The 19,314-nt window shown below is 33.8% G+C and overlaps 1 protein-coding gene across 1 annotated transcript; it reads right to left on the bottom strand.

Moving 5' to 3' along the window:
- Positions 1-14,631: 14,631 nt before the first annotated feature.
- On the bottom strand, positions 14,632-18,528 carry LOC119836287. The gene is made up of 5 exons (XM_038361579.1): positions 18,403-18,528; positions 17,214-17,282; positions 16,501-16,571; positions 15,752-15,935; positions 14,632-14,852 (listed from the first exon to the last, which is right to left on the bottom strand). Exons 1-5 carry the CDS (start codon positions 18,442-18,444, stop codon positions 14,760-14,762), a joined length of 459 nt encoding a protein of 152 aa, XP_038217507.1. The 5' UTR covers positions 18,445-18,528; the 3' UTR covers positions 14,632-14,759.
- Between the last annotated feature and the right edge of the window lie 786 nt (positions 18,529-19,314).

Raw genomic sequence — 19,314 nt, 5'->3', positions numbered from 1 at the left:
TTTTGTTTGGTTAATAATTTATTCATATTTAAACTCTGAGACATCCTGCAAATATTTACTAATTATATAATTTACTAATTATACAATCACTGGAAATCAGTGATGGTAAGGCAACTTTACCGTACCATCTTATACTGAGCTGGCTCCTATTGTCAACATTCATGGCCACATACGACCTAATGATCAAACACTTGTTTTTTTTTCTATTTCTTTTATAATGTTTTATTTGTTTTTTTTTTTTGTTTTCTCCGTGATCTAGTTGTGTTTATATGTTTTTGATTTCCATATGTGATGTTGACAATAAATGTGTTTATTATTAGTATTATTACATAAACAACAGATTGCCTAACATCTTACACATCATATCCCCACCCTTCCCAGTCTATTCCTTCTTTCCAGGCGTCATGCCGTTCTTATCCTTTACTCCATAACAGTGGGCAGCGCATTCACACAGGCTATATATGAGAATATTCATGGGCAGTGGTTATCACTCAAGTGAACCACCAAAGACCGACATCAGCAACTTCAGTGAGTGACGTAGGCTATGTATGTACCACGGGGGAAGCTGGGGCGAATGGCTAGTCGTTTATAAAACATTCGTAATCCTACTAGTATTATAAATGCGAAAGTTTGTAAGGATGTGTGTCTCTTTCACGCCAAAACGACTGCACCGGTTGCAATGAAATTTGGTACGTAGATGGCTGGACAACTGGAATAACATATTATAGGCAGCTTTTTATCCCGATATTCCTACGGGATACGGACTTACGCGGGTGTAACCGCGGGGTGCAGCTAGTTTTATATAAAAATTTACTTAGTCGGTATCGAACTTATTACATTTTCATTGACTTAGAGAAAGTTCTCGGCTTAACTTTATTTCTTTTTTTTTTTATTTATTACTTCAGAACTTTCGACTGGGTGAATCGATTTTGTTGATTTCTCTTTTATTTGAATTCTGGTACCTCCCATATGTTCCTATTTAAATTTGTTCTATACTTACTTTATTTATATTTATATATATTGTTCTTACTTTATTACTTATCCTTTGTTCTGAGTTTATACCTCTGCTCGTCTCCAAGGGTTTTAAAAATGAAACCCCACTTCCCTTTTTCACAGCATCACACGTGTACTGCTCGACCGATTTCGCTAAACATTTTTTAATCTAGAGTTTAATCCCTTATAAAGTCCATAAATTCATTGAACTAAAACATTAATTCATTTTTCTACCTGAACGCGGCTTATCTTTACACTGCGAGTCGGATTTAAAACGAGTTTTTTTGGTGAAGGATTTGGACCTCGCTACGCTGAAAAGATAAGTTTTTATTATGATTAGTACGTAATTTAGTTAGTGGTGGATATTAGGACACGATTATTTCTTAAATTGTTTTTATGTACGTGTAATTTTTTTACTAGCTGGTGCCTACGTCTCCGTTCGTGTGAACTTTGACGTGACAAACCGGAGGCTTTCAATAAAATTAGGTTTAAGGCATAGCATATATACATATGATGTATATATATAAAACTAGACGCTCGTCTCGGTTCCGCCCAGATGTCAAGGAGCATTTAATCGGTATAAAAAGTATCCTGTCACCCAAATCAGCCTGTATCCTGTCTGAATACCAAATTTCAACAATGCGTAGTCAAGTCAAGCAAATCAGTAGTTACAGTGTGATTGATGGACAAACATCCAAACAAACAAACTATCACATTTATAATATTAGTGTAAAAATAAAGGTTAATTTTCTGACACGTGTCTTTACTAAATCCGTTTGTATTTTCCAGGTAAGGTGTATGTCAATAATCACACCTAAATACTTAATGTAGCTGACATTTTCCAGAGCAGTGCATTTGCAGTTGGTAGTATTATCTTCACAGTTATGTATTGTTAGGGATAATTCTTTCGGGGCATTAGTTCTATTGCTTATGTTAAAGTTCATAAGTTTGGTTTTACCTATATTGAGGCTAAGCAAGTTGTGATGGAGCCAGTTGACAACAGATTGCATTCCGATTTCTGCAGCGCCATATCCCCCCAAGTCCTCCCGTGGAAAATCACAGCGGTATCGTCTGTGTAACTGTATGTAACTTCATAAATACTCTCGTAAATTGAATAGGCAACCACTTTATCATTAAAATATACATCGATATCGTAGTCAAAAAGATAGTACATGCAATACAGAAAGGTTTTAGCTGGTAATAAATATCGAAGGCCCATATCAGGGAACGTTTCCGAGGCGGATGGTAAAATTTATGCTTCCTTTGTCGGCCACGAAACCTTGCTACGATTGACTGACTTTCTTAATCCGCATACATGTACAGTTACAGGGCACACGTGACAGCTGACTGTATTGATTTTGCTTGATGCATTCAAGATAAACGTTTTAATTGTGTTAGATAACTGATCTTCACAACACCATAGAACTACTATTTGACACATTTTCCGTATATTTCTTACCCATTAAACTTTCTCTGGATTATAATAAATATATCGAAACTGAAATGGTCAAAATCCGTTCCGGTTTATACGGTTTATACGAGGTTTTTTTAATAATCTATTTAATGGGCTTTTAATCAATTTGCTTATGTCAGCCCCATTGAAACTAACACCCTTACTAACTAAATATAAACTTGATTGTAATAAAAAATAAAGATATTAAAACAAAACAAAGCGTTCTCTGCGTATGATAATACATAATATACAAATACATAATAATTGTACAATTATTTTTCATATGAATTAATATTCTACACACAGAAATAAGATTAAAACAAGTGTTAGATAGATTTTAGTCGCTTAAATAGATAAAAAAGGTGAGTGGGGGAGTCGGAAGCCCATTTCATTTTCCTGACCCTTCCCAGTCCATTCCTTCTTACCAGTCGTCAGTCCTTCCCTTTACCATTAAAAACGGGCAACGCATTCGCAGAGACAATATCTCTACGAATGTTTCTTAGCGGTGGTGATCGCTTACCACGAGGCGAACCACCAGCCCAGTTGCATTAAAAAAAAATGTACACTGTCCCTTTTGTCCCTTTTGAATCTGGACGTAAACAGAAATATAAGCATCGCCAAGTTAAGAAGAGTGAAATGTATTTTATGAAATACTTTCATAATTGACAGCAACTGTCTGGACGTTTATTAAAAAGATATTTTTACAGCAAGCATTTCTTTAATAAAACTTTTAAATTATTTATCAATAGGCGGTGGTATTAATTGTGTTATATTAATTATATTCACACTAATGACACTAATATTAAAAACGTGAAATTTCATTTGTTTGGATGTTTGTTCAATCACACTGAAATTACTAAATGGATTTTAATGAAATTTTGGTATACAGGTAGGGTATGAGCTGACTTGGGTGATAGGATACTTTTTATCCCGATTAAATGCTGCTAATTGATATTAATACAAATTTTGATACAAAAATTGACAAAGATTTTTCAAATTATTGAACAGATCCAATGACCCAAGAGGCTATTTATTTCTGAAAGAATATATTTTATGGCCCTTCATAACTTATTAGATAAGGACAAGGGGCGATTTTTGTCGGTATTTATCATCAATAGCCCTCTCCAGTTGAATAATAATATAAAAACATTAATGCTATTCAGTATATTTTGTATAAGAAATATCCAACTGCTTTATTAGTCTATACGAATAATATAAAGCTGAAGATATTATTTATCTGTTTTAACACACTTATCTCAAGACCTAATAGAACGATTTCAAAAATTCCTTTACTGTTGGTACAAAGATTGACCCTTAAGAAAGGGCATAGGATAGATGTATCCCGGAATTTCCACGGGACCGGTAATGAGTTTTCGTATGACCATGAGGACGCCTCCTTGGTACAGTGGTAAACGCGTGAGCGTAGAACCGAGGGGTCCTGGGTTCGATTCCCGTTGGGGACAATAAAAAAAAAAAAAAAGTCTCGGTCTGGCAGGACACAGAAGGCTGATCACCTACTTGTCCATAAAGAAAATCGATCAGTGAAACAGATGTATATCATCTGCCCCATACCCCAGTAGGGGACACGGGATTTCACTATAATGAAGCCGGGTGGAACGTTCATTCATCATTATTGTTTTATAAGATGACTCTCTACTTTCATTGCGTGTTGTACTCCAATAAGATAATATATCTATTATACTTCAGGCTAAGTCTGTAATATACAGTTCTAGACAGACGCATTTTTGTTAAGGACACGTAAAACAAACTTTAGAATATGAATAAATAACATACATTTTGATTAAACTTCCAGATATAACATAAGATAAAAGAAACAGTGCCAATACTGTGTGGATGTGCTTGGAATGCAGCCAAATTCAGGAAATTATAACGATGGCAAAAGTATGGTTACGAAATAAATTATATAATGTATTTGATTAGGTTACTTCTTGGAATGTTTCTTGAAGAATCTTTCTGTTTATGATTTGGAGACTTTAAGACAAATTATAGAAAAAGTATGAAGACGAAGAAGTTAGTAACACAAATTACATTTAAAATATTTTAATTATTTAATATACTGATGTAGTCTTTCTCATTATACTAGCTGTTTGCCCGGCCTCACCCATGGTATATGTACAGCCTATGTCACTCAGTGAAGTTGCTTTCTAATGGTGAAAGAATTTTTGAAATCGGCCTAGCGGTATTTGCGTGAAAACGTTATTAACGTACAAAAATACGACAGTTTCATCTTTATAATATTAGTGTAGTTATATTGTACAATATTTTTATATATTCATATAATATAAGACGAATATAAAGTATAAACCAATTCGTCCCCCTCTCATAAAATTATATATCACCTAGCGACCTTTGTACCCGCGTCTTTTATACACACCTCACGTATGTATCTCGACAATTATACGCTTCATCATCATCATCATCATCATCAGCCTATATATGTTCCCACTGCTGGGACACAGGCCTCCTATGAGGGTTCAGGCCATAATCCACCACGCTGGCCAAGTGCGGGTTGGCAGATGTCACATGTCCTCGAACTTTAAATTCTTGGACATGCCGGTTTCGTCACGATGTTTTCCTTCACCGTTTAAGCAGTGGTGATGTTATCCACATGCGCAGATAAATTGAAAAATCAATTTATTTCCTGCACGCTCACCCGGTCTCGAACCCCGACTTATCGATTTTGAAGTCCGAGGTTCTCACCACTGAGCCACCACTGCTTTTTACGCTTAAATTATCAATATTTGACTAATAAACTTACAACCAAATATAGGGTAAATTGCATATCAACAAATTCCCCAAACATATTACAGAGCAGGAACCTCGTACGGGCCAATACCCGTTACCAAGTTATAGCATATTGGTGGGTAACTTGAAACATTGTTAATAAAGCGTTTAACGCACTGTTCTGTGCAAACGTCACGGCGTTTTATTTATATAGTCATAAGGATGTATTCAAGTACGTAATTATTAAATTTTCTTTTAGTACCAATATCAAATGAAAGAAACGCTAAATTAAAAAAGCTATCAAAGAAGTGATGATGAAAAGTGAGTTTATAGTTTAATTTCGTATTTTCAAAATTCCGGTGAAAAGAGATATTTAATTATTTGGAGATATTATTATAAATTCGGGCAATGAAATTGAATATTTACTTTTTCTATTTAGAATGTCTCAAACAGATAACCGTATTATTTTTTAAGCCACATACTAGTAAACTAACAAACCACAAAAAGAGTGTATGAAATGTGTCTAAGATTATGCACCCGTTCTCTCCAGCTATCAAAAATCACACAGCTTTAAAAGTTTTCACAAGCATGATTTATTCATTGCACTCTAGATCCTATGAATGAATTTTACACACGCTCTCCCCGAGTATTTCAACAAACACTGATGATAAATGAACTCCAGGGAACAGTGGCCTTTCTGTACGTTTCTCGTATGAGTAACCAACACACGATTAAAGGGATAAAAGTAAATGTTAAAGGATATATTAATATCGATTGGTATCTTGTGTGGAGTAGAGGTTTTATTTGTATATATACCTCGCACGTATCTTTATATGTTTAATGAAGTAATAAAATAATTATAAAAAGATTAGAAGAAAAATGTTTTTTTAATGTTTTCTTGTTTTTAGTTGCTACTTCCTTCCTTATAATACTGAATTAATTACGAATATTATAAAGCTTGTGTCATATCAGACTGGTTTTTGTTCTATGTACGCAATTGCCGCTTCAAATAACACCTTCTGCAAATAGCATAATAACGGAACTCAATTATTACCTTTATTTCTCATAAAAACAGGAACATCCTGGTATTTATTACCAGTAGAATTAAATCTACTTTTCAGAATTATCTCTAAGTTTACTATTTTACACTTCACCTACACCACTTGGTAGTAGAAGAAAGAGAATAACTTTAAAATATGTTTACTGCTAGCTAGGAGCCAGCGGCTTTACTCGTACTCAAATAAAAGGAAGCTATGTGTTAAAACGGATGAAGGCCATGTTTGTGTCAAATGTTATCTAGATCCGATCAGCTGTTTTTACATGATTAAGTGATCAGACATCCATATACGTTGTGTATTTGTAAGAACGGATCGGTGCCCTCTAAAACGCCACGTTTTATTACACAGTGCGTAAAATCCGATAAAGTGGGGTCTGAGCTATCTAACTATTTACTTAAGACTTGTTAGTGACTCACTCAGCTGTAAGTGGTGCTCTCGGACAGTTTGAAAATATGTTTATATAATTACACCTAGCTTCTTAACGAGTGCTTCAATTTGAACTTACGTAGTGATAAAACTTGTTGTGTAAGCTTCTAAAAATGTTTTTTTGATTTGACGTACCATCTTTCGTCGATTTAAGAGTAGACCGTGGACGAGAACTTTTTATAGGAATTCGGTAAAAGTCGAACCCAAGACCATAGTTGTATGCTTTTTTAAATATTGTGTTGTTAAAACATTTTTATTTAGACCTTTGCTTTGATAGGAATACCTAAGCAAAGGTTTGGTATTCCTACCAAAAGAGAGGTTTAAATATAAATACCAAAAAGTTAGAATTAAAGAGATCAAAATTACAAATTTAGAAATTTGTATATCTTATATCTTTAAACGAGCAATTCTTGTATATATATATATATATATATATATATATATATATATATATATATATATATATATATATATATATATATATATATATATATATATATATATATATATATATATATATATATATATATATATATATATATATATATATATAATTGGAATCTCGGAATCGGCTCCAACGATTTTCATTAAAATTTAGTATATAGGGGGTTTCGGAGGCGATAAATCGATCTAGCTAGGAATTTTTTTTAGAAAATGTCATATTCGTGTTTTTTTTTCCTGACATCTATTGGTGAATAATAATACTATTTTGCTTCGTAGATAGCTGGATAACTGAAATAACACATAGGCACTTTTTATACCGATATTCCTACGGGATACGGTTACGCAGCACGCTTACGCGGTTTCAACCGCAGGTCACAGCTAGTTATCTATAAATGCTGAAACTATGTTATGACGATTCAATAGTGTTTCTATATGTCTAATTTACTTTATTTAACTTCTAATTTAATAAATAAATTATATAAACTCAAACAGTTAGAATTCATATTATGCTTCTAGCGTTTAAAAAACGATGAGCAAAAGCATTATCGAATTATAACTGGTTATTGTACACTCAACTATTGAGAAAATAATTTTCATGAAATAATCTGACGTCAGAAAAGGTATCGCTAAACCTTACTGTAATCTGATGGTCCAGGAGATGAAGTGTAATTTTTTAGCTTCACCTATAAGCAGACAGATCTAATTCATTACAATAATTTCATGAGTTTGTATTATTATCCTGAATTGGATTGTCAGGTTTCAATAATTTCCTAATACTCTCTATAAGACATAATTTAAATGATTCTATCATTAATGCGTTTTTTATCTATGTATTTAATTAAAATTTTAGATTGTACACTTGTTCTTTGCGAGCTTCTCTGGTGGGTTAAATCCTATCCATAATCTAACAAAACATATATAAAATAAATGTAAATATTTATTCACACATGACAAATGAAGACATCGCAATTAATATCAAGAACAATTCATTGCCTTATTCGAGACACGCGTCACACACACATGTTAATTCAATAAATAATCATGACTTCACGCACACACTGACGCGCCATTTCCTGAACGTATGTTAAATTAATGTCGTGTAAAATTATCTTCAGCGCTTCACTTAGATTCTGAATGAGAGCCTCTTTACCCGTCTTTGCGAACGAGAGTTATATTTTTGATTGACTACCATGTTTATGTATGACTAGCTGCGCTCCACGGTTTCACCCGTGTAAGTCCGTATCCCGTAGGAATATCGGGATAAAAAGTTGCCTATATGTTGTTCCAGTTGTCCAGCTATCTACGTACCAAATTTCATTGCAATCGATTCAGTAGTTTTTGCGTGAAAGAGCAACAAACACACACATCCTTACAAACTTTCGTATTTATAATATTAGTAAGATTCATTTGTACCAATAGAAATAAGAGTAAAGTTTATAATATGACATATTTGCTACGATTTTACTTAAATATCACTGGACCCATTTGAAAGCCGACAAAACACCTGTAACATCCTCATTGTGTAACATGTGTTTAATGCTAAGTGTGATCAGCCTTCTGTGTTCTGTCAGACCGATTTGTAAGTCCTACCTGGAAACGAACCCGGTGCCCCTTGGTCCTACGTTCACGTGTCAATCACTGCACCATTGAGGCTTCATTTGAAAACTTCCTAAATTTCTATTCACAAACAATATAATAAAATCATACATTAATTTACCTTATCAGAACATTCGGGAATGTCATTTATTTAATTAGTCTACAGAAACCGTTCGACCGTTCATAAAATGTATCATTTTCTCGGAAGATGTTGAGAATTACATTATTCTCAAAATAGAATAAGATAAGGTGGCTAAGGGCTAACGAATTGTTGTAATTAAGATACGGCTTCAGTCACGGATTGGTAAAGCCACTGGATACAAATTGTCAAGCAATTATATCTGTTAGGTTCCGCAGATTGTGTACTTGGATTTGTCTGAGATTTCTGGATCTATACTACTATTATAAAGCTGAAAAGTTCGTTTGTTTGTTTGTTTGAACGCACTAATCCCAGGAACTACTGATCCGATTTTAAAAATTATTTCAGTGTTAGATAGCCTATTTATTGAGAAGGCTATAGGCTATATATGTACCACGAGCGAAGCCGGGTGACCGCTAGTAACACATAAAATTGTATAAGACGTTTTATTATATATGTATACATAAAAATAAAGCTATGTATGCTTTGTGATAATTTAAAGTCCATTGCTTAAATATAGCTTGTGCTTGTAGATGAAACCGTCTAAAATCGCCGGAGAATGAAAAGATAATTCTGACTTTGTGATGCATATTTTTGTCCAGAACTATGTGTTTTCATGGTATTTTTCATGGATCAATCGGTGATAATAATGCCGTTAAATATAAAACCAAAATCTTTACATGTCCTATTGAATTTCTGCACTCAAGAGCTTACAAAGAACTGCATAGTGAATGTACCATTTTATGTCAATGTAATCCGCATCTTTCTAACAACTGTCCTTGTGGTTCAAATGAACCATCAGGCTTTGACATAGGCCTATTGTAGATATAGGCCTCTTTTGTTTCTTACGCCTGTAATACTCAAGGAATTTTGTATTTTCGTAAATCAAATGAATTGTTTGATAAAACGAAGATTTAAAGAAATCGAAGCGACGGGTAAGCCTACTCTTACTATAACAGTATAAAAAAAACACAGAAAACCAATTACGTTTTCAACGCTTCAATTTCATAAGTATGATATAACGCGAAGTTTTAACTGGAGTAAAAAAAGGGAAAATTCTCACAATTTTCGAATAAAAACCTCACCGGTTGCGTTCTCTTGGCGAAGTTTCACAACATTGCAAAATATTGGTTCAATTCATTTTATGAAACTTTCAATCGGGAACGAGGTGTTTTTTACTGTACTTTTTGTGAAGTTTTAAAGGAAATTTCTTTACGAGCGCTCATACTTTGTACTTGCTGAACTCCAAGCATTACCGCGGAACCTTACAGAAGCACATTTATTATACTAGACGTTTGTTCCGACTGCGCTCGTGGTTATTATGGTCTAAAGTTTGTCTCATAGCGTTGTATGTATACGCTCATTGATTAGAAGAAATAAGTGTTTTTGAACTGTTTAATTAGCAATTATAATTATAGAAAGCCTAGGTTTTAGTAGGTATAATAAGTTATATTCTATCCAGACAAAGCGAGTTAAAAGAGTGAAAAGTAACAAAGAAGCATTTACTCAAGCTTACGAACATAGTACACATAATACACAATAAAATGTCAACAAAAATATTTATTTTTATAAATAACAACAATTTCCTACCAAACGCAAAAATATTTTGTTGAAAATCCACAGTTATATAGTAGCAAATGCTATACAAATATAATGTAGTCGAATTAAGAACCTCCTTCATCTTTGTGAACGTCGGTTAAAAGGAAGGAAGTATTCACTATAATCGAACGGCCTAAATCGTCAAAAAACTGCTTAATAGTTTGTCGATTTTGTAACGTTATTGTCAATTCATCATCATCAACCCATATATGTTCCCACTGCTGAGACACAGGCCTCCTATGAGGGTTCAGGCCATAATCCACCACGCTGGCCAAGTGCGGGTTGGCAGATGTCACATGTCGTCGAACTTTTAATTCTTGGACATGCCGGTTCCCTCACGATGTTTTTCTTCACCGTTTAAGCAGTGGTGATGTTATCCACATGCGCAGATAAATTGAAAAATCAATTTATTTCCTGCACGCTCGCCCGGTCTCGAACCCCGACTTATCGATTTTGAAGTCCGAGGTTCTCACCACTGAGCCACCACTGCTTTTTCTTTATTGTTTTTTTTATTGTCAATTAAACGTATAAAATAAAACGAAAATGCTTAATATCGAGGTATTTAAAGCAAATAAAAACTTGTAATAGGTCAAATATTAAGGTGGGAAGAGTCATCCATCAGCTGAAAGATTTCGCGGGTACATCGATCAGTGTCGTAGCTATCCTTAGAACCACGGCTGGATAAAATTTGATAGGGTTATATATACGGATAATTTAAAAAAGAAGTTTTTTTTTATGTCATAGCGGGCAACTGAGCTGGTGGTTCGCCTGATGGTGGGCGATCACCAACGCCCATGAACATTCCTGAAGAACGCTTACGCCACCTTGTGGTATAAATAAAAGCGACGACGCGTTCTGAGCATTAATTTGTTTACAATATGGCGATGGAAAGGCTGTATCTGCTTTAATAACCATTCTTCTTTTGTTTGACCGCCTCATTGGCACAGTGGTTAACGCGTGAGCGTAGAACCGAGGGGTTCTGGGTTCAATTCCCGGTGGGGACGCGTAAAAAAAATGTCTCGGTCTGGCAGGACACAGAAGACTGATCACCTACTTGTCCGTAAAGAAAATCGATCAGTGAAACAGATGAACATCATCTGCCCCATACCCCACTAGGGGACACGGGACTTCACTTCTTTTGTTTTTCACACCTTTTATTAAAAACTATTTATATTATAAATGAAAAGTGTTTGTTTCTTTGAAAGATATAAAATAAGACATTGAATGCTATAAAATCGTAAGTAACGTAACTTAATATTTGTATAAATAATTAGGTTTTTGTGTCTGGCGATAGTTAGCCTACTTATTACTAAAATGAAATATCTCATTACGATAGGAAATTGGTGGTCAAAGGAAGCCAAAACATAGCCGCGGTTACATCTACTTGTATATAAATGGCGCATCCATTTTGAATTTTCCTCGGCTTCACGTCACACTACAGAAAAGGGCAGCCAGCGAACAAAGCACTTTATCAATCTTTCAATTTGGACCCCTTGTACTTGAACGAATTGACTCGGATCTAGACCTTGATAAACTAAATTGTTTCTAATTTTCATTTACCTTCATAAATTTACAGCGAGGGTTGAGATTCAATCCGCTATTTTAATAAGGTCATATTATTATGTTGTAATGGACACAGGGATTTTTAATTTGGTAGGTTTGATAACAATTTTGACGAAAGATGAGATGACAAAAAGCACTACTGAACTCTGATATTATAAATGAGAAAGTTTTTACATCTGTCTGTCTCTTCTTCCCACCTTAAACAATGAACCGATTTAGATGTAATTTTTCCGTAAAGATAGGATCCGAGATCCTCTCATCCATGGGATAGATTTTTCTCGAAAATTGGAAAGAGGAACTATTCGGCAGGGTCTAGAAGAGACGTAACAGCTGGTATAAAATATACATACGGAATAGGATTTTTTACGTATGAAAGAATTTTCACATATCAATAATTTTTGTTGAATGCATATATTTATTGATTTAAATTAACCATCGTAATAGATCGCAAAAGATACATCAGTATGTTTTTGACGTGACAACGTCTTAAATTAGGTTGCGGCTCGGAGGCACTTATGAAAAAGGTAACGTTACGATGAGTCACCGAACTATGATCGGTCCGCCGCGCGCGCAGCGCTAGAGAATTAGGCGCATTGAATCGGCGCGTGATTGTGTCTCTGTCTCTGTCTTTTTAGTAAACAAAATATATTTTCTATAGTTAAAATTTGTGCAATTCTTATTTTCATTCAATTCCTTGTTCCTATTGTGCAATTTAATAATATTCATATCAATAAATATTCTACCGAGAAAAAGACGTTGTCACGTAAAATCTTCGCCCGTAAAACCGACTTTACAAGCAACCATTTTTTCCTTTTTTTTGTATACAGTACTTCTAAAAATGATTACTGTTATCAATATAAAAAAACCCACGGCTTCGTCTGCGTAGTAAAGAAAATTATTGACAATCTCGGGTTGGTTGGGTCGGTTTTACCCATATAGTTCCCCTTCCTTTGATTTCTGGGGTGAGAACTATCTTATATCCTCTCTCAGATCTCAAACTATCTCTATATCAAATTTTATAAAAATCGGGTCAGCAGTTTAGGCGTGAAGAAAATACAGAGTTACTTTCGTATTTATAATATTTTTTTTTATATATATTTTTTATACTTTTTATCCCGGTTAAATGCTCCCTTGAGAAAAAGCAGGAATCTTGATATACGGACGAAGCCGGATGAGCGTCTAGTCTTATATATAATTTATTGTTGTTTTTTTTGTGTCCGATATACCCCAAGTCTCAGGGCACTCTGAGCGCTCTGAGCATATTATGTAAACGCATTTTTCTATAAAAAAATAATAATGACTAGAAACAATGCTTTTAACATTTTTCGATCACTTTTATGGGAAGGATAAATAAAAATCATATAATTTAGTTTAATACATTTCTTAAGACATCAGAATTTCAACAATCATAAAATTTAAGCATATTGTTAACAATTTAATATTTTCTGTACATCAAGCTAGATTTGAAACATTGATAGCTTTAATTTTTAGTTTTATAGCATTGAAATGCTTTATAAATGAGAAATTTTGAAAGAATGGAAAAAAAAATCCCGCCTCGTGATCAATTTTTTTCAATTCTATCAAAATTTCTCAACATTGATAGCTTTAAAAGAACATATTTAAACATCTTTAAAACTTCATTTAGAAACCAGATCATTTAGTGAATATAACAAAAACCTAGATCAATTTGTCACACCCAGCGAATTAATATATCCATCAATCTTTCTATCCAGTCTTACTCTTATAATGTCCAATTTTTTGTGCGCACTACATCCCTTGGAACCGTTAAGTTTTATAGAAATCCTTAATCCTACTAATATTATAAATGCGAAAGTTTGTAAGGATGTGTGTGTGTTTGTTGCTCTTTCACGCAAAAACTACTGAACCGATTGCAATGAAATTTGGTACGTAGACAGCTGGACAACTGGAATAACATATAGGTAACTTTTTATTCCGATATTCCTACAGGATATGGACTTACGCGGGTGAAACCGCGGGGCGCAGCTAGTATTTTATATTTGCATAAGACATTTTCCTAAAGAATTCACGTGATATTTTAATGATAAAATATTTAAAAAATAAACCAGTAAATATTACTAAAAATGTAACAATCTAATACACAGATTAAACTTTATAATGTATAGAAATAAAAACTTAACGATTATATCTATAAAAATTAGAATTTGATGTTTGCAATAGGTTGCATTTCTTTTGATGTTGAATTGATTTAGACTTAAGATAATGTATGTAAAATACAGGTCGATTTTCTATCATTATTTCGAAAGTACGCATATACAATATTAAAATATTAATATTATAAAGCTGAAGAGTTTGTTTGTTTGCACGCACTAATCTCAGGCATTACTGGTCCGATTTGAAAAATTCTTTCACTGTTAGATGGCCTATTTATTGAAGGCCATATGTACCACGGGCGAAGCCGGGGCGGACCGCAAATATTCAGATACAGGTCAGATTTAAATTGCTATTGTTTTCTTCCATGCAATTCGTTGCTTGAAAATTAACAATATAAAGTCAAAAGAAATTTCCGTATTCATATTTACTTTTCTTCACCCTTCCCAATACATTCGTTCTTTCCAGTTGTCACTCCTTTCCTTATCCCTTATCCCTTACGTACCTCTGCGAATGTTCATTGGCGGTGGTGCTCGATTACCACCAGTTCAGTTGCCCATTGGCATAAAAAAAACTGTATATAGCACATGAAACGTTATTTCCTTTATAGTAATTAAATCTGGTATTCAGTATACTCCCATTTCCACGTCTTAATCACGCTGTTATCATAAACTGGTGTGATCGGTGATTTAGCTGGATTCTGAATCTGAAATGATTAAAAGTTAATGCTTATGGCTATATTATTGCATTAGTTGCCTGTGGGGGCGGCGTTAGCAATCCTACTAATCCTACTATCCTATTAATCCTACTAACATTATAAATGCGAAATTTTGTAAGGTTGTGTGTGTGTTTGTTGCTCTTTCACACAAAAACTACTAAACTGATTGCAATGAAATTTGGTCCGTAGATAGCTGGACAACTGGAATAACATATAGGCAACTTTTTATCCCGATATTCTTACGGGATACATACTTACTCGGGTGAAAGCGCGGGGCGCAGCTAGTGAATAATAAGATAGGTTTTACTAGCGAGTGATGCCTAAATACATGTTAAATATACATAAAATACAATAATTATAAAATACGTGTTATAATAATATAGTTTATTCAATTATTTGACTTTATTTAAATTATGAGGTGCGTGGTGAGCCTAAATATATTCTCTCAGGTCTACTGAAGTGTAAGGAAATTGACGGAAGGAATAAAGGAATGAACTGGGAAGGGTAAGGAAAAGGATACCGACCTCCGGCTCTCCTCTCACAGAACGAAACACAGTAGCATGCTACTATTTAACGCCGGTATTCTATGGGGGTGGGGTACCTTCTCCAGTACGAGCTGGCCCAATTCGTGCTGAAGCGAGCTCGACTCCCACATTCAAAAATCTATATTCATTTTAGCCGTAAAAAGTCGCAGCGATCATTTGAGTATATGAATAAACATACACTTATTTTATTGATACAGTTTCACGCATTGCGCGCTCGGTGATTCGGAATGCTTGGCGTGATGATTTTGTGTCACCAACACAAAATGGCCGACTACTACCCCTACCTTATCTAACCCTGTTAATCCTTGCTTATTGAAGAACCTTATACAACGTTAGGTTTACCTGATGTATCTCGGGTGGGTTTGTGTCTAGTGCCGGAGGTACCAAGTTCAAAGGTTCATATTCATCAGAAACCCCGCTGTCCGGTGAATCTGGGTATTCGATGTTATTCATATAGCCTCTGGGAGCCCGACTCTTATGAACACAATAGTCACCAGTGAGAGGGTTGTGGTATGCTACGACAGTTCTGCAAAATAAATAATTATTGTACTCGAATTTATTTTATAGGCTTTTTTAGACTCATTATGTAGCTTCTGCCTGCAGCTTCTTGCAGCTTGCAGCTTGCATCTTATTGATTAATTTTACTAAAGGAAAGTGATCCTTGATAGAATGACATCAACTGAAGAGACTACTTTATTCACTTTCGAAGGATAACAGGATACAAGGCCTATTTTGGAGTAGCTAATCATTTAATAATGAAGGTGTTTGAGTTCTATATTATGAAAATAAAGATTTTGTATGCGTTTTTAGTCCATAATTAGACGAAATGTCGATAAAAGACAAATAAAAAGATGAAAAAAACTGAGAGAGATGACATTCAATTACGCTGACCTAACAAAACATTCTAGTGGTGTAACTAATGTATAGAAAAATATGAAAATCCATCTGTAGTAGAATTGGGGACTTCCACACACTGATTTCATATATATGAGATAATAAGCACCTATTACTGAAACCGCTTTAATTATATTTCAGCTGAAAATTAAAAATAAATACCTTTTTTTAACCCAACATAATTTGGTCACACTTACCTCAGCTGCTCTGCTTCACCTTCCTTTTTGTGCGAGAAAAGAACTTTAGTGGGTTTTAATAGTATTGCCACCTAAAAAATAAATGAATTATTTCTTAAATTCACCCCTCCCGGAGTTTGAATCCGTTATCTGTTACGGAGTTGTCATATACGGAACTTGTATGTGGTATTCTCTTCCTCCAACTGTATTTCTCAGAAGTACAATTTGAATTTTTTTAAGGCCACAGTGAATAGGTTTTATCTCTCTTATTAGCTAACCAATTGGATCGCATCTACGCTTAACATCAGTCGAGCGGTCAAATGTCTGAACAGTCCAGAATAAATAAAATATATAAGTATTGAACAAGGTATATGGGCTTTTGACACATAAGATAACGTATCTTTTTCTTGTTTTTTTTTTTTTAATATCTTTGAATAATATATATCTATTTTTAATGATGTTTACATATTTTTGTATGTGCTTTGTATAGTGGTAACGTACGAAATGTTATAAGTTAAAGTTTTAAAATCTGTTTAATTATAGTAAGTTTCCCCGTGCGCTAGAAACTGCGAACGAAGCTAATTAAAATATAAAAAACTCATACGCAGTATCTCTCATAAAATATTTGTTAATATAATTGAAAGAGGCACGAAACTGCCGATATTTATCTTTTACTGTGTACCTATATTTATTATTTTTTTTATCTGTTACAATATGAAAAATTCGGCACTTACTTGACCATTCTGCCTCAATCTGTGCACTCTATATGTACAATACCCGCAAGTAAATAAAATCAACAGTAACTGAAACGAGAAGTTATTACAATATTTTAAACTAAATATGAATTAATTTTTTAATTAACAAAAAGTGAATCCTTCCTATTAATATTAAAAGCGGTAAAATTTTGTAAGTATGGATGGATGGATGAAAGTAATTTGTAAGTGTGGATGGATGGATGGAGTATTTTGTAAGTGTGGATGGATGGATGGAGTATTTTGTAAGTGTGGATGGATGGATGGAAGTAATTTGTAAGTGTGGATGGATGGATGGAGTATGGATGTTTGCTACTCTTTCACACGAAGACAACTTATTTTATCCATTTGAAATTTAGTAGGCAGATAGATTGTACCCTGGTTTAGCACACACGCTAGTTTCAACAAAGAACCACGTGAGTGACGCCGCGGGTAACAGCTAGTAATTAATATATGTTTGAGAGATATAACCCAACTGTTATACTTAATTTTTTTTTAGCAAGTCTTTTCGCTTCGACCGCCTATTAAATGGAAAATGTAGACGGTCCCAGGGTACTAGTTCATGTGGGACATTCAGAATAAAAACTATCATAATATGTGCTTTTTTTAATCTCAATTACTTTTTGCAACAAGCTTATCCGAATCGGTTGAGTTGGTAAGGCGTTAAGAAGAGCCAGACAGAGATATTTTCGCATTTATGCGATGAATATTGTAGCTGATAATATAACACGTCATTTGAAAATCACTGTGTTTTTAAAGATCACATGTTAATAAAAATGCTTTCCAAAAGGCCAAATATATTATGATCGTGATAAATGCTACCACAGGATTATACAGTAAATAAAATACATTCAAAACTAAAGACAAAATAATGTCGGTTAAATATATGTTTTCTAATTTAAACATAAATTGCAAAATGAAATCACAAATAATATGTATATGAATTAAGGGAAGGCACTGTCTTCTAAAATACAGATAATAACCTAGTTCAGAAGGCAGAGCATTATTGTAAATTTATTATTTATTTTTGCTACTAAATATATTTCATTTATTTATTTATTTGGCAGTATTTTATAGCACAATTTAAATAAATATTGAAGAAAAATCCTATACTCAAATACCTCTAACATTATATAAAGATTTTATAGACAAAAATAAGAGAATAACTTACCAAAATAACAAGTAGGATGATGTCAATATATATGATAATCATTATTAACAACTACCACATATTTAAATCACCTTTTAACTCCCATTTCTAACTTTTAACAAGCGAATTCAACATCAAATCTTCCGCGCACACAAAATACTGAAAATCTGTACCGCATTCTGATTGGTCCAAATATTTGCTGTCTGCGCGCTGATTGGTCAATTCCATGCGGTATCTTTCAAGTAACCAATAGTTTGCTACTGTTTTCTTCCAAACATCTATATGTCACCACAGATTATGTAACGCAAATATGTCGTAATGGTATGAAATAAAACATGAAGTCTTCTTCTAAAATTTGTACGCTATATATCATAGTCAATGGCCATGAATAATTAAAAAAAAAACAAACATAAGTATTTATGTGTTCTTTTATAATCCATTCGAAATTCGAAATGGTTTAATAAGCAGCGGCATCAATAGTAAGGTATTGCTCTATTTTTTTCAATCCTACTAGTCCTACTAATATTATAAATGCGAAAGTTTGCAAGGCTGTGTGTGTGTGTTTGTTACTCTTTCACTCAAAAAGTACTGAACCGATTGCAATGAAATTTGATACATAGACTGCTGGACAACTGGAATAACATATAGTTAACTTTTTATCCCGATATTCTTACGGGATGCAGACTTACGCGGGTGAAACCGCGGGGTGCATCTAGTATGATACAATCTTTGAGTATTGTTTGTTATGGTTTTCAAAACAAATATTACTTTAAAACAATATTTTAACATCGAGTGTATTTAAAAGTATGTCACGTCTATTTTTTTATCAATGACTGGCGAGGCTTTCTGGCGCCAATCCTGGCGACGTCTGGCTCCCATCTGATGAAATCATTTTCCATGTTCAAGAGATGTCAAGAAAATTTTTGAATGTTA

This window comes from Zerene cesonia, chromosome 23, assembly GCF_012273895.1.
Source record: "Zerene cesonia ecotype Mississippi chromosome 23, Zerene_cesonia_1.1, whole genome shotgun sequence".
Lineage (NCBI taxonomy): Eukaryota > Metazoa > Arthropoda > Insecta > Lepidoptera > Pieridae > Zerene > Zerene cesonia.
The sequence above is the reverse complement of the archived record's forward strand: the minus strand, read 5'-3'. Positions and strand labels throughout refer to the sequence as shown.